This window comes from Garra rufa, chromosome 23, assembly GCF_049309525.1.
Source record: "Garra rufa chromosome 23, GarRuf1.0, whole genome shotgun sequence".
Taxonomy (NCBI): domain Eukaryota; kingdom Metazoa; phylum Chordata; class Actinopteri; order Cypriniformes; family Cyprinidae; genus Garra; species Garra rufa.
In genome coordinates this window covers 31,161,940-31,178,140 of record NC_133383.1, presented here as the reverse complement: position 1 = coordinate 31,178,140, position 16,201 = coordinate 31,161,940, and the positions used below count along the sequence as shown (strand labels likewise).

Sequence of the window (16,201 nt, the reverse complement as noted above, 5' to 3'; positions counted from 1 at the left end):
CATTATTTTTTTCTGAGCTTCTAGTTAAAAAAGCTTAAATGTATGGAGTGGATTTATATTCCATGACATACTTAAATCCCCATTTGTGATCTCCTCTGTGGAAGATAATCAGGTCACCGTTCGAGTTGAGAGCGAGACCAGACACCTGCCCCAGCTGCAGCTCTTCCTCTGTCCAATCTGACACCTCCACCAGATGAGCACCTGCACACACACAAATCACAAATTAACACCTACAGCTACACATAATTAAAGCTTCATAAGTCAGCTTACACCTGACCTCTATATGTCAACACTTTATATATCATGTTTACACCTGGAATTAAGATGTGTTTTGGTTAATTGAATCACAAGTAGACACATTCCTGTTTACACCTAGTGTATTAATCTGTCTCTTCTGTCCTCTTTCAACTACTTCTGTCTTAATTTTTTGACAGGAGGGTCTATGGGCCAGTGCATGTGAACTTTTTGTCATCTTTCAGTCTAATAACTGCTGCTGGATCTTAGTGCTGCATTTGATACAACATTATTATTGACCACAACATTCTTTTGAATAGACTTGAAAATTATATTGGCATTAGTGGAAGTGCATTGGCATGGTTCAAATCATACTTATCTGAATGAAGAGGTATCATATCAATCACAAGTGCAGTATGGAGTACCTCAAGGCTCAGTACTAGGGCCAATACTTTTTACACTTTACATGTTACCCTTGGGAGATATCATCAGGAAACATGGTGTTAGCTTTCGCTGTTATGCTGATGATACTCAGCTCTATATTTCTTCACGGCTCAGCCAAACATACCAATTTGAAAAACTAATATAATGCATAGTTGATATAAAAAAACTGGATGATGAGTAATTTCTTACTGCTAAATTCTGAAAAAAAGAGGTGTTAATTATCAAACCTAAAATCTCTGCATGTAATAACCTAAAATTTGATGGCTGCTCTGTCAATTCTTCATCATCAGTGAGGAACCTAGGTGTGCTATTCGATAGCAATCTTTCCTTCGAAAGCCACATTTCTAGCATTTGCAAAACCGCAATTTTCCATCTCAAAAACATTGAAATTACGACCTAATGCTGAAATGTTAATTCATGCATTCACAACCTCAAGGATAGATTATTGTAATGCTTTATTGGGTGGTTGTTCTGCACGCTTAATAAACAAAATCCAGCTGGTCCAAAATGCAGCAGCTAGAGTTTTTACTAAAACCAGAAAGTATGAGCATATTAGCCCGGTTCTGTCAACACTGCACTGGCTCCCTATTAAACATCCTATAGATTTTAAAACCTTGCTAATTACTTAAAAAGCCCTCAATGGTTCAGCTCCTCAGTACTTGAGTGAGCTCTTATCACATTATAGTCCCTCACGTCCGCTGCGATCTCAAAACTCTGGCCATTTGATAATACCTAGAATATGAAAATCAACTGTGGGCGGCAGATCATTTTCAGATCTCAGATTATTTAGCGCTTAAACTCTGGAACAATCTACCTAACACTGTTCAGGAGGCAGACACACTCTGTCAGTTTAAATCTAGATTAAAGGCCATCTCTTAACCTGGCCTACACTTAGCAGATTTTGGATTCATCCAAATCCCTTAAAGGATTGTCAGGCTGCATTAATTAGGTCAACCGGAACCATAACACCTGATGTACTCGTTGCATTGTAAGAATGGCATCTACACTAATATTAGCCTGTTTCGTTCTTATTCCAAGGTCACTGTAGCCACCAGATCCAGTCCGTACCCGGCTCAGATGGTGGATCAAGACCTAGAGACGACCTCTACAGCCCTGAATGTCAACTAGAGGAGCTCCAGAGACGGATCATCTGTGAACACCTCGTCACCCAGATGGCCATTGGCGCAAAACCACGGAAGTTTTGGTTCCTTGCCACTTTCGCCTCTGGCTTGCTTAGTTGGGGACTAGTGATGCGCGGGTCGTCTCATAACCCGCGGACCCCGCGGGTCGGGTTGGGGCGGGTAAAGAAATTGTCACTTTATTTGCGGGGCGGGTCATTAAAAACAAAATAAAATAAAAAAAAATCTATGTATGTTGCGTGCAATTCCTTATAGCCTATATTTAATATTTGGGAATATCTATTTTCATATTTTATTAAGTTCTAAGCGAGCGCACATTCAGCTCTGCTGGCCTGGTGCTGAAGTCGAGGCGAAATAGATTAAACCCCGGTACAGTGGATGCCATTCTTTTTTTGCACAGCGAACGTAAAAACGCTAAATGAACATTTCCGTCTGTCAAATAAAACAAAAGTTTAGTGGTTATTTAGCATAGGCTGTAAACCTATACACATTTGAAATAAAAATTTTTTTTTAGCCTAGACAAATACAAACGCTGCTTTGTAAATGTTGAAAATGTTTATCATTATCTACAGTGGTGTAGTGGAGGGTATACGCAGGTCTTTATGAGGCGGCTATGCGTATACCTATTTTTAAATCTTCTCTGATGCGCATTATTCAGTAGTGTGCTGCATTAGCCAAAATCAGGACAGTCAACCACATCCAGTCATATGTGAATAAATGTACATATTCGTCAAAAACACCCAATAAAGACAGTAACAATGCAGTCAGGACCGTGGCGCCGGCTTGCTTTGAAATGTATTTGATGATTAAGCCTGATGCGCCTGCGCCCGAAACAGTACATAATAACGAAAACAATACCTTACAAATAAAAAGAAGCAAATTTTTACGATCAGAAATTCCTTAAACCAGCGTTCGAAAAGTGTAAACTTTTCAGTCCAAGGATCCAGTAAACGAATGCGTTCAAATAGAAAGTTCAAAACGAAATTCATAAATGAAGCGTAGGAAGCGTACTTTTCGTCCGGCACCACTAACGTTACACCACTGATTATCTTGTTATTAATATGACATGATTTATGGTTCATATTCATAATCGCATGTTGTCGCCAGTTTACAGGGCGATGTTTCCAAGCACTTTCGGCCTGAAATAAAGGCTGTTTTCATTTGGATTACAGATTACAATGCCTAGTATGTCTATTTAATGGTCGCGGGTGCGGTGCGGGGCGGGTTGTAAAAATAGATACAGTGGTGCAGGGCGGGCCAAATAATTTCATAAAAGCGGGACCCGCGGGTTGAAAAAAACCCCGACCCGCGCATCACTATTGGGGACACTTAATTTCCAGCGATATCGTATACTATTTGAACTGAACTGAGCTGGATGATAAGATTACTGAATTCAATGATGAACTGCCTTCAACTGAAAATTGATTGTTTACAGTACTGCATTATTGACACACTATTGTCCTGTTTAATACTGTGAAGTTGCTTTGACAACCTTTATTGTTAAAAGCGCAATATAAATAAAGGCGACTTGACTAATATTGTTAAATAAGCTTGTGCAATTTACATATGAGCCGATTGCTGTGGAAAGTTTTCCCCTGTTTTCTTAAATTTGTGGTGCGGCCATAAAAATAAATGAAACTGTAAATTATTTAACTGAAACACATTTTATTTAGGCCTGTTTACTTCATTCGGGTATTTTATCGGTTATTCTCTGTCTTCTACTGTTGTTTATGCGCATGCAAAACTAAACCACTGACCAGAAAACCTCTATTTATAATGGGTCACAAACTTACCCACTGTAATTTAATTTTAAACTACTTTAACATTCTAATTGTGTTGGTTAATGGACAGGAAATGAACATCATAAAGTTTGAGAATTTGCTCATTTAGCAAAGAGTATGTTGCCTTTTAATGGCTGTCTAAACACATTTGAGCACATGAGCGCCATCACTAGGAATGCAATTCAGTCAAATGTGTTTTTGACTATCTCTAGAAGTGGTCGAAAGTGGATGAAAATGATTCTTAATGCCAGGTGTAACTATGAGATGAACTCTAGTGGGAAATGAGGAATTAATGTAGTTTTTTTGCACCAAAAAGTGGAAATATGACTCTTCAGCACATTTGCTGCAATGTTTGGCAAACATTTACCAGAAGGATTTGCCAGAACACTATACTTTTACAATTGTGTTAAAAAGTGTGAACGCAGCCATACATGTTAATGACACAAGTATATATTATATGTACAGAAGTCCCATAAGCATTTGTATACTTAAGAAACACTACATGGATGGATGCTTTCACACTAATTAAATATAAAATAGCCCATAGTCGAGTAAATGTTTGTTTGATTTCAAACTATAAAACACAATATATGAGGTCTAAAGTTTAGGCAAAAAATTATATGGATCTTGTCTTGAGGTCAAACATGTCCAAAGTCCAACCTGAATAACTATCTGTCTTTTAACCAAAACCTATGTGACTTAAGGGCCATTGTAAATGAGTGCAGCTCTTTTCATATTTGCACAGTTGATTGTGAAGAAATAAGTCACAGGAGTTTTGAAGAACAGATTTAAACATGGTCAAATGTGTTAACACTCACTAGCTAAAAGCACAATCAAATAGCTAAAATCTTTAATAAGCAAACATGTAAGGTGAAAGCAAAACATCAATAATTGTGACTAACAATTATTCCAGATTTGCAAAAGCCTGTGGATATATATTGCATGTGGAATTAATCTAAATTAGAACATACCTTAGACTTTTGTTTTTTGTATTTATCAAATTATAAAGACTACCCATTTAAAAGAGAACTTTTAGTATTTTTGAATTAAACAAACCTACAGTTTTACCCACACACAAATTTGTTCAAGTATTAGATCTGGTTTAGGATAAGATGCTCAAATGTAAGCACAAGTGCACTGACGAATGACACTCTTTCACTATAATAGTTCTCAAAGCAATAAGTCATAGACACATCTCAAATAAAACTGATTCATGAAATGTATATGACTTGGTTATGGATGTCAAAGGAACTGACAGAAAATTAACAAGAAAAATCACATTGGCATAAGTATTCAGACCCTTTGCCCTGACTCTTTCAATTCAGATAAGGTAACATCCCATTCTTCTGGATCACCTCTTTTGATTCTGCACATTACCTAGAGTCCATCTGTGGCACATTCAACTGATTGGACACAATCTGAAAATGTACACGCTTGTCTATTTAAGGTCTAATAGCTGAAAAGGCACACAACAAAACAAAATAAATAATACATTCATCTCTAAAAACATTTTTCGTCTTGCATTTCAACAAGAACTCGCGGTAGCTAAGTGCTGACTAATTTTTTCTTGTGAATTGCAATATGCACAGAGGATTGTGGGTGTTTCAAGGATGGAAAGATGTAAAATATGCCTTTGAACTATGCCAAGTGACAGATGTGAAACAAAGGCTGCCTTCCAAGTAACTGAGACGGCCTTCGACACAATTGTTGGCGTGGCTGCAGAGATATGCGGTGATACTAAGATGAAGCCTTCCTGAGAATCAACCCAAGAAATCTACAAAAACTCTGCTGCTCTGACAGTTTTAAAAAGCACAGTGGCCTCCATAGAGCGCATGTATACAGTTGAACGTGTAGCCTTTCAAAGTATACTCCATTTGATAGTATGCGTGAACGTAAGCGTTTTTATTTTTTTATTTTAGTCCAGTGTCTGCTCTATTTTTTTTCCCCAGAAGTTACGATGGAAATGTCTTTGTACTCTTTTAAACTAAAGTTTCAGCTCTCTCATAACCCCCTCACACACAAATGCATTTCTATCATGACAACTCTTGGAGGGATTGGCATGGTAATGTACATGACAATGTTAATGTACGCTTCTGCTGCTGCTGCGGTAGAGCAAGTACAGAGACTTGCTGCTGCCAATGCATCCAAAACATGCTGAAATAAACCCCATATGGCATACATGAATCACCCTGTAGCAGATCTATACAGGTGGAGCTGGGGAAGGTGGAGGGTTTCTGAAGCGTGCTGCAAACTGCTACAGCAAGCACAAGCCATCAGTGTTGGGGAATGTTACTTTTAAAAGTAATGCATTACAATATTGAGTTACTCCCTAAAAAAGTAACTAATTACGTTATGTTACTTTTGCATTACTTTTTAAATCAGGGCAGGGCTTACTTGTTTGTTTTTAATATAAAAATTTATATTTTTTGGCAAATGTAAAAGCCTTTTCACACTAAAAGCCTCCGGCTTAGAGAAAAGTAAATTCAGACCGCAGAAGAAAAAAATGCTTATTAGTATGGATGACTTGGATCATCGAAGGTTGGCAGCAAAGACATCGGTTAATAAAATGGGATTAAATACATAAAGGATATTTGTATTATTTAACATTTAATTATTGCAGGTTTGAGTTGAATTTCACTGTTTTTATTCATTTTGAGGAATACTCTATCTGTTTTTTAGTGAGTGAGATGAATTAATGCATGTTCACATTTATTCTAGAACTAAAGTAACATCTTACTCACGATTTCTCTCAACATGAGAACAGGAGAGCTTTTAATCAATAAATGGGGAAAAAGTAACTGGCGTTACTTATTTGAAAAAGTAACTCAGATATTTTCTTGTCAATTAAAAAGTAATGCACTACTTTACTAGTTACTTGGAAAAAGTAATATTATTAAGTAACTTGCGTTACTTGTAATGAGTTACCCCCAACACTGCTAGTCATATATTTAAATGTTGAGCAGCGAACGTATTTGCTACTGATACAGGAGAGAATCAATCAGCTGTGCCATGTGATAATAATGTTATTATGTCAGATTGTCCTTCATGCCAGAACTTTGTATGTCAATGTGGTCATATAAAGGGGACTTTTGTGAATCTTGACTAAGATTCTTTTTAGTCGACTAGTAGCCGTTCATTTTAAGCATTAGTCGACTATTAGTCAAACATTTAATAAACCATAAATCATAATAATGAGCCTTTAGTTGCCTACAGCCTAATAAGCACTCAAGTGCACACAAAAAAGCTTGCACAGCACATATAATAATTATGAATGTTTCAGGGAAAAACAAGCAGCAAGGAGACTGCATTAATGTTTTGATTATTTATTGATAAACTAGTGCTTTCTTTGTTTTGTTTGTTCGTGCGACACTCACTCGTCATCTCTGCAGTGGTGGATGTGCCTGTATGCATGTTTAGATTACATCTGAGAATATTTGTTTTCTATTCAAATTGTAGAAAAGTAGACATTTCACTCTCTACAGACAACCTATATTTTTCATGTCTGTAAGACAAGTATACACAAAGTTTTTAAGTTTCACAATCAAGTTCACAGAGACCGAGACGGTTATTTCATAGTAGAAACAAAACAGCGGAGACTGAAACAACAACAGACGAGATAGCCCAGATTTGTTTTATATGAGAACAAAGATAATTTTTCTTGGTCATAACTTGTGGAGAAAAATACAGCAGACGCTGGAGATAAATGAAGCTTTCTAGAGTACATGTGTTGACCTCCTTTATTTGTGCACGCTATCAAATTACGTTGAAAAGCTATGAGTTTGTCTGTACGCATTCGCTAGCATTTGCATACAAAAATAAAGATACTTTTGGCTTGAGTATCTTGGAGTAAGTTGATACAAACAAACTGCCTGTCTGTCCAAACTGAGCAGTTGGTAAGAAAACTCTGGTTCAGCTCCAGACATCGTGTGGAGATTGAAAAAACTTTCAGAAGGACAACCGCCACTGCAACACTCCACTGATCTGGGCTTTATGGCCGAGTAGCCAGATGAAAGCCTGTCCTCAAGTGAAAGCACATAATAGCCTGCATGAAAAAAGGACCTTAAAGACTCTAGACTAGATCTGAAACTAGATTTTCTGGTTCTAACCTCAATGTGTGGAATAAACCAGACATCACCAGCACAATACCATCCCAGGAATGCAATGTGGAAAGGACTTGTTAGGGTGGATGTAAGACTGAACGCAGGAAAATACAGAGATATTCCTAATGAGAACCTGGTCCAGTACACAGGACAACAGATTGAGCTAAATGTTCACTATTCAACGGGACAATGACCCTAAACACATAACCCAGACGAAGAGTGGCTACAGCTCAGAAATCCAGCCAGAATCCCAGCGACCCAATCAAACCCAATCAAAACTTGAATATGGCTGGCCACTGATGCTCACCAAACAATCTGACAGAAAGGATCTATACAGAAAAATGGCAGAAAACTTTTAAATCCGGGTGTACTAAGCTTGTCACATTATACCAAACATGCTTAACTGTGTTAAGAGTCTGAATACTTTTGTCAGTGTAGCATATTAGTATAGGGCTGCGACATGAAAATATGAAAAATGAAGGGTCTGAATTAGGGGTGTGCGATATTGACTAAAAAAAAAAATCTCTCAATATTTTCTGGAATTTTATTAATAATAATTAGACGAAATTTTGCTGAGTGTGTGCTGGTCAAGTCAAGTCAAGTCACCTTTATTTATATAGCGCCTTTTACAATACAGATTGTGTCAAAGCAACTGCACAGTATTTAAACAGCACAATAGTGTGTAAGTAACGCATTATTGTAACAATCAATTTTCACAAATTTTCATTTTCAATCAATTTGCTGGTCTCTTAAGTACTACCAAGGACAGCTGACTAATTCTTTTTTATATTCTTCATATGCCGTGTGGTGGTTAAAAAGCCATTTTTGTAAAAGCGTGCATTATCTTTTGAGTCAAATTCTTACATTTAATAAGTGAATTAGAATAATAAGACATTTGGGCTGCTACCAACCAAATGAAATCAGTATCAACAAAATTTGTCTTTGCAATGTAGAAGAAACATGCATCTGAAGTGGCATTTAGATGTATTTTACACACTGTTTAATGTAGGTCATGAATGCATTAAACCTGCAGTTACAAATGCATAAATTATGCTTTGTTATATTAAACATAAAACGTTGAATACTGATATTTGAAATTATTGAAAAAAAAAAAAAAAAATGAAAAAATACTTTAAATGTGAAATTAAAAACTGACGTCGCTGTTAATAACTGAGTTATTGCGATTTAACCGAATTATTTAAACGGTTGATTCATTTAGGAACGAAACACCTTCAAACACCTTGCGGCCCAAGCACTATGCTATAATATTTAACTGTAACAGTGGTCAAATAATGAAGAATGTTGTACCATTCTATGACAATTTGTCAAGATAAATACCTAGTTCTGCCATGAAACTCTAGATGATGCAGGCTGATGGTTTGTTAATGTAACTGATGATATCACAGAGTTATATGACTTGGCACAAGCTGATTGGTTCATGTTGCATTGATATTTGAAATTATTGAAAAGAAAATGAAAAGATACTTTAAATGTGAAATTAAAACCACCAGTAAGAGGCAGCAAGTCGCTGTTAATAAGTGAGTCAATGCGAAATCATCCGAATCATTAAAAATAATTGATTAATTCAGGAACGAAACACCGCAATGTTGCTCAGAGATGCAAAACAGTACTTGGCTGTGTTTGGAATGATTTTTGTTGGCGAAACAGATCCAAAACAGGCAATATGTTGTCTAAAACATAAGTCTCTTAAGTAACTTCTTGTCTATTGAACTGCTGTAAATTTATAATCAAGGTAATTTTTAGAGAAATAAAACTGCACTCTTCGTGTGAAATTGATTAACTATTAAAATAAATCTATACATTTTCTGCTCCCATGTCTTGAATTTTTGCAAAATAGTTGATAATGTCAAATCAAACATCGTTTAAACAACAATTACGATATTATCGCAGACGATATCTATCGCACACCCCTAGTCTAAATATTTTCTGAATTGTATAGAATTGTGTACTCACACAAAGCAAAGACTCTCTGCGACCCAAAGTATAAATGACAGCAGTGAGATGGAAAGAAACAGGCTTCAAATGGAAAGCAAATGGATATGTGGGAGACAAGCTCATGTCTCGGTTGACACTGTGGGCAACGTGTTGAGAGCTCAATGTCCACACAACACTTGACAGAGATACTTGATACATTAATGTCCTTGCTTTTTGCCGGGGTAAAAGAACAAGGCCAGAACCCACCTTGTTGGTCCCTTTGAGCCGCCCCTGTGGTCGGCTGTCCGCCGGGTACAATCCTGCTCCTTGAGGGGCTGACAGTGGACTCTAACTGATGAAACTTGTGCACTCTGTCCCTCACCAGAATTGCATCCTCTTTTGTTTTGTAGCCTAAACGTGGCCAGCCCAGGTCTTTTTTTTGCATTATGCTATCAATCTCTGCCATCAGACGTGTCTGGGCTCGGGCCACCTCTGCGGGGTTGTACTTATGCATGTGGACAACGTCCTCCCTCTCCCCCAGCAGTTTAGAGAGAAGGGAATAGAGGTCACCTGCACAAGAAGAAAGAGGAGGAAAAGCGGAAAGACAAAAGAGGAATGGTGGTGTGAATAGAAAAGTGAGAAAGTCATTGAAGTGGAGGAAAGGAAGTTGTGCTGGCGGTGTTATACTCAATTGCTGGGTATATGCTATGCTATTTTTGTCCGTCCTTTACAATTTTTGCTTAGAAGATAGTATGACATGCCCCGGTGAGATTTTATGTAATCGGCAGATTGTGCAACACAAACAGCCTTTTATATCAGACAGTACTATCTATTCTGAAAACGCTGACTGGCTGTTTTAGTGTTCTGGCATCCTCACTGACAGGCAAAATAAAAAGGCTGCACTTTATTTATCAAGTCTAAAAAGGTTATATCCAATTTTTCAACATTGTATTTGGAGGTACTTTTTCACACTTTTTCAAAACCTTGTTCAATCACAATTGTGATATATTACAATGCGTATTACAAAATATATTAAGTTCATGCATGCATCTCAAATTAAAACTACTCCATTAATGTGGTCACAAAATCACCCTGCACAACAGAGATATCTGAATAAACAGCTTCAGTCAATGCCTGTTTCACACTGCAAGTGTGAGCAGAGCATGAGCTGCACATTTATGGTAAGTTATAAAACAGAAATGCTGGTACTACAGTATGTAGCAGTGTGGCCTAAGCACTATGCCATAATATTTAACTGTAACAGTGGTCAAATAATGAAGAATGTTGTACAATTCTATGACAATTCGTCAAGATAAATACCTAGTTCTGCCATGAAACTCCAGATGACGCAGGCTGACGGTTTGTTGACGTAACTGATGATATCACAGAGATATACGACTTGGCACAAGCTGATTGGTTCATGTTGTGTACGCAATCAATGAGCTTGCAGCTATTCAAATGTCTGGTAGCATTCACTTGGGCATTTCACAGCGCGCTTTCCACTGAAACCCTCCACCTTCCCCAGCTCCACCTGTATAGTTCTGCTACAGGTTATTTTATGCTATTTGTGCAGCAGCAGTATGTCTTAAATACTCATTGCACCGTACCACCATATGCTTTGGCAGTAGCAAGTTCTGTACTTGCTTGCAGCAGCAGCAGCAATAATCTACAACTACAGCAATAACCAACAACAGCAGCAGCGTAGCAGATCTATTCCGCCAAGACCAAATACATTAACATTGTCATATCCATTACCATCCTAAACCTTTTCAGAGAGTTGTCATGACAGAACTGTTATAATATGTTTCGATACCAGGTCAAGATATTTTGAGGATTAGTGGCCTAAATGGGGAGAGAGAGCAAACACAACCCTGAGACTGGATGACTATCATGTAAATATCCCTATATTAAATTACAATTTAAATGGCTACAGTGTTCAATGGAAGTATTAATACTTCAATTTATTGATTAATAAAAAAAGCATAACCATTTGCAGAGGTGGCAACTGCTTGTGGCAGATGGGATGACATTAAAGGTCAATGCACACCGAAGGCGTTTCCACCCTGAGTGCGATGCAAAAACGCGAGGCGAATCGCTGACGAATGGTGCTTCCACAAACCTAATGTTCGCCTGCGCACTAGGAGGCGTCGACCAACAATGCATTTTTCCTCAGATTTTTATCTTGTATATGGATTTAACTTCGTCCGCTGCTCAATATAAAGCATTGACTTAAGATTAAGTTTGGTTCTGCGCGAGAAACACAAACTATCTAAAATGCTTACAAGAAAACATCTTAAAATATAAATAAAAGTAAAATTAGGATCATGCCACATTTGAAAAATTATATAATTAATGTATTTGCTTAAAACACACTTTAAACCATCATTGAGTGCTCGTAATAACTTTTGATTGTGATCTGCCATTGATTTTAATTCTTTGTATGTTTAATAATGCCACACTGCTTATTATCATAAACATCCTTTAAAACTGCCTCCGAAACTTTTGTCCATAATAAAAAAGTCAGGTTTGATTTTCTGCATTTCCGCATCCATAGCAAGCATTTTGATAGTAAAGGATGATAAATATGAAAAAAGGCATACACAAATTTCTGACTCAGCACGAAATGACCTTTAGTCAGGAAACTCAAAGAATTGATGATTAGAATGTCAAAGATCTGCGGATGGAAGATTCTTTAATAGAAGATAAGTTTGAAAAACAATTATTTCATGGAGAATCTGACATTTGTAAGTGACTCCAAACTTTCAGAACATCAGCAGATCCTTACCTAAAAGTAAACTATCAAGTTTTGTGTACTAAACCAGCCAACGCCATCTACACTGTAAAAAATTTTCACCAGTTTCAACTTAAAAACTTAAGTTTAGCAGCCGCCTTAAAATGTTTTAATCAATTTAAGTCATTTAGACTCACAAGTTAAATCAACTAATTTTTATAGTAATAAGTTAAAATGACTTGTAGTTTTAAGCTGATTTAACTTAAAAGCTTAAGGCAGCTGCTTAACTTAGGTTTTTAAGTTAAACCTGGTAAAACTTTTTACAGTGTAGGGAATCCAGTCTCTCAGGCTATACATACACACTGCAAGTCTTAGTGCTCAATTCCAGGTTCAAAACCGATCCGTATACACAGAGGACAAAAAGTAAGCAATTATGTATTTTTTTAGTGTGATCTGCTGCAAAAGCCAGCGAAAATATGCACAGGCAATATGAAAAAGACAAAAGTTCTGAGACATCACACTTCCACTAATTACCACTCGCTAATGTCTTAATAACTTTGCAGTATGTAAAATTGTGGAATTATGCCGAATTTGGATCTAGAGTGACGTAAAAGTCACATGAATTCAGACTGTTCACACTGTGGTTGCATTGCAAAACATCTGACCTTTGTCGGATTTAGTACCACATATGGAAGTGGCACAAATCAAAATGAGACCACATTTGCCTGCAGTGTGAACAGAGCCTTGGTGTCTCATTGATCAGTGACATTGGATAAGTATCCAATGACCGTCTTTCCCAAAGACTGGTGAAATATTCTATCAACCAGAAACCTCTGATTGTCCAAACAGGCAACTTTCATAGATGATATTCTGGCTTTCTACAGTAGGTCTATATTATGGCGATTCTACCTTTGTTTTTGATATTTTTCCCAGTCAGACTTGCCTTCCCAAAAAGTCCACAGTGGTACCCCTGATAAATCCTGCCACTTTAGGAACAATGTTGTTTAATTTCCTATGTACCAGACCTCCATCACAGACAAAAGGCTCTGTAATTATTAGCAAAGTCCCTTCAGTACCACTGTTCTCAACTTTCCTTCCGATAACTGTTTATTGAACCCGAGCCAGTTCAGCGCTGAACTGTTTTTCTGCCATTTTTCTGTGAAAAAGGATTGTGTGCAAAGGTTTGAGGGTGATTAGAGAATGCGAAGGATACACCTGATGCATCCCTCTAAACACCATTATGTTGTGGGCTTGTGGGTTCTAAAAACACTTATCCAATCTGTTCAGCCTGGGCTTTAACAACACTTTAATTGTAAAAAGCTCTTTTCATTACAAAGCAATTGTAAAATGCCTTCTGCTGCCAGTTGAAGTTTTGTTCTGTTGCTAATTTTATTTCAACAGTTTAGAATCAACATACACAGCAGTCCATTCTGATTTTCCATAATCAATAAGCTTACTGGTCAAAAATATAGCATATTCTATAGGCAATTCCAGGTTTTTTTTTTTTTGTTTTTTTTTTGCAAGAACCTTGTCTGAATGCCACAGTGGTGAAATATTTAATAGATTTCTTGGACACTAATACAAACAAATCCAGATAAGGCTTCGAAGACAACTTCCAGACACCTCCTACAGGGCAAGAAAATCCCATTACCATTAGAAGAGTCTTCTTAAGGGGCCGTTCACATGTCGCGCCTAAAAACGCGTGGAAAACGCTAGGCGCGCCGCTTTCTTCCTTGTCAACAAAGCGCTCGGGCGCTTGCGCTCCGGAAGCGTCTGCCGTTTCTAAGCAACCATCAGCTGCGCTCTAGCTCCAAGCTGCGGTGCGCTTGCTGCATTCTGAAAAGTTGAGATGTTTTTATCTCGATGCGGCGCTTACGCGCCTGGAAAAAACGAGCGCGTCGCACCGCGTGCGCGTCGCGACCGCGTCGCTTCCAGTATGCGCGCGCAAGCCGCGCGGCTCCATTTGAAATAACGAACTTGCGCGCGCAAAAGACGCTTCATGTGAACGGCCCCTAATGCTGTTTCTTATTAACTACCTGCCTTTCAACCCATCTTGACTCTCACCCCAAGGATCCTGCTAGAGTGGCCAAAAAAAAAATTCAAAATGCAGCAACGTACAGTACAGACCAAAAGTTTGGACACACCTTCTCATTCAGGTGTGTCCAAACTTTTGGTCTGTACTGTAGATATGAATTCAACTGAAAAAACTCCTCTTTCAGGTGGTCAAATAGCAAAAAGCAAATAGTGGAGCTCTGCAGCCACCTACTGGTAAAAGTTATTTGTAGTTTTTATTTTTTTTACTTTTAAAACTGGATTTTCCAAAAGATGGGCAAAAATCTTACACTAAACCATATGAAATTATCCATGTTATCCCCATGAATTAAAGTTAGAAATGTGGGTCTTTTAGAAAGTGAATTTTACATAAAAAAGCAGTATTTGTATAAAAAAAAACAATTAAAAAATATTTATTTATTAATTTATATATTTTTAAAAATGTCACTAACCCACTGAAAACTGCACAAATGTAGAGTAAAAACTTTAATAAACAGAAAAATATACAGTACAGACCAAAAGTTTGGACACACCTTCTCATTCAAATGAATAAGAAGGTGTGTCCAAACTTTTGGTCTGTACTGTATATCACTGGTCATGGAACACATTTCTTTACACAAAATGTATACAATACTAGAACAAATCTGATCCAACAAAACCATGCTTATTATTATAAGTGTTACTAATGACAGCTATTTGTAGTACAACAATCTATACAAATGAAAGCATGCATGATAGTTCCATCTTTTTCAATCATGTTTGGACTGTATGCATTCAAAACAATGGGAATTGGGAAGTGAGTAATGCATCCACAGGGAGATGCTTATATGCAACATTCATAACTATATTCTGTAAAAAAAAAAAAATTAAAATACCACAATATGCAAAATAGCAAGCAGACACTATACACAGCCATTTCTTTAGTGTAAATGGGATTTGTAGCCTTAGGAAGGAATATAAATGTGTTATGTAACTAAACATCCTTTGAATATAATTTTAGAAATAACTGAATAAGATGCTAACAGATGCTGTTTTTAATTCATGTAGAGATATCTCTTGAGAAGTACCAGCAAGCTGTCAGCAGGTTTGGGATGGTTAAATGGCTCATGGCATATTATTTTTAGTATATGATTTTTTTTTCCTAGTATAAGTTTTTTTTTTTTTTTTTATCTGGCCTTTGAAGTAGGGAAAGTGATTTGGGAACCTTTTACAAATGTTGTTTCACTTGTATGTAGGTTTGTGTGTGTATTTTTTTTAATCAATAATTTTGCGAAGTAGCCTACTTTGGGCAGCAACGTTGCATTTAAATGTTCTATATAAATAAATGAAGTTGACATTTAAAAATGACCATTTTTCTGTCTTTGATGACGTGAATGAAACATTTGGTTGCTTTACTTTAACACTTATGCCCACTGCTGGTTTTGCATCAACGCCTCCCACCATGTTCTAAAAACTGTTGGTAAATGGCAAAACGCCTCAAATGCAGTCTTATGTTTAAGTTTTGGTGGATTAGTAGTTAACCATTCAACTGATAAAAAACACCTGTATACACGGTTTTGGTGGTAACATATCTAATACCTTTAGGAACAATGTGTATTTATTGAAAACTGACCAGAGTGAAAATAATCTTTGACTGTTTATTCCATTGATAACAGTTTTCCAACTTTTTCACGTTATCCATGCTGAAATGTAGCAAAGATGCATACAATCCCAAACTAACATGATCAGGCACTGATCCCAAAGAGTTTTGGGTTCACAAACAGTACAATGTTGGATGAGAGACAT

General features: G+C 37.0%; 1 protein-coding gene across 2 annotated transcripts in view; it reads right to left on the bottom strand.

Annotated features, from left to right (window-relative positions):
• Positions 1–16,201, bottom strand: part of pam (peptidylglycine alpha-amidating monooxygenase) — a 52,946-nt gene that overhangs the window by 12,870 nt on the left and 23,875 nt on the right. The window contains exons 11-12 of one of the 2 annotated variants that reach the window (XM_073829090.1): positions 9,901–10,203; positions 72–201 (exon numbers count right to left, since the gene is read on the bottom strand). In XM_073829090.1, coding sequence (XP_073685191.1) covers positions 72–201; positions 9,901–10,203 — 433 coding nt within the window. The remainder of the gene's footprint in view (positions 1–71; positions 202–9,900; positions 10,204–16,201) is intronic. The other variant, XM_073829091.1, reaches the window with a different exon arrangement.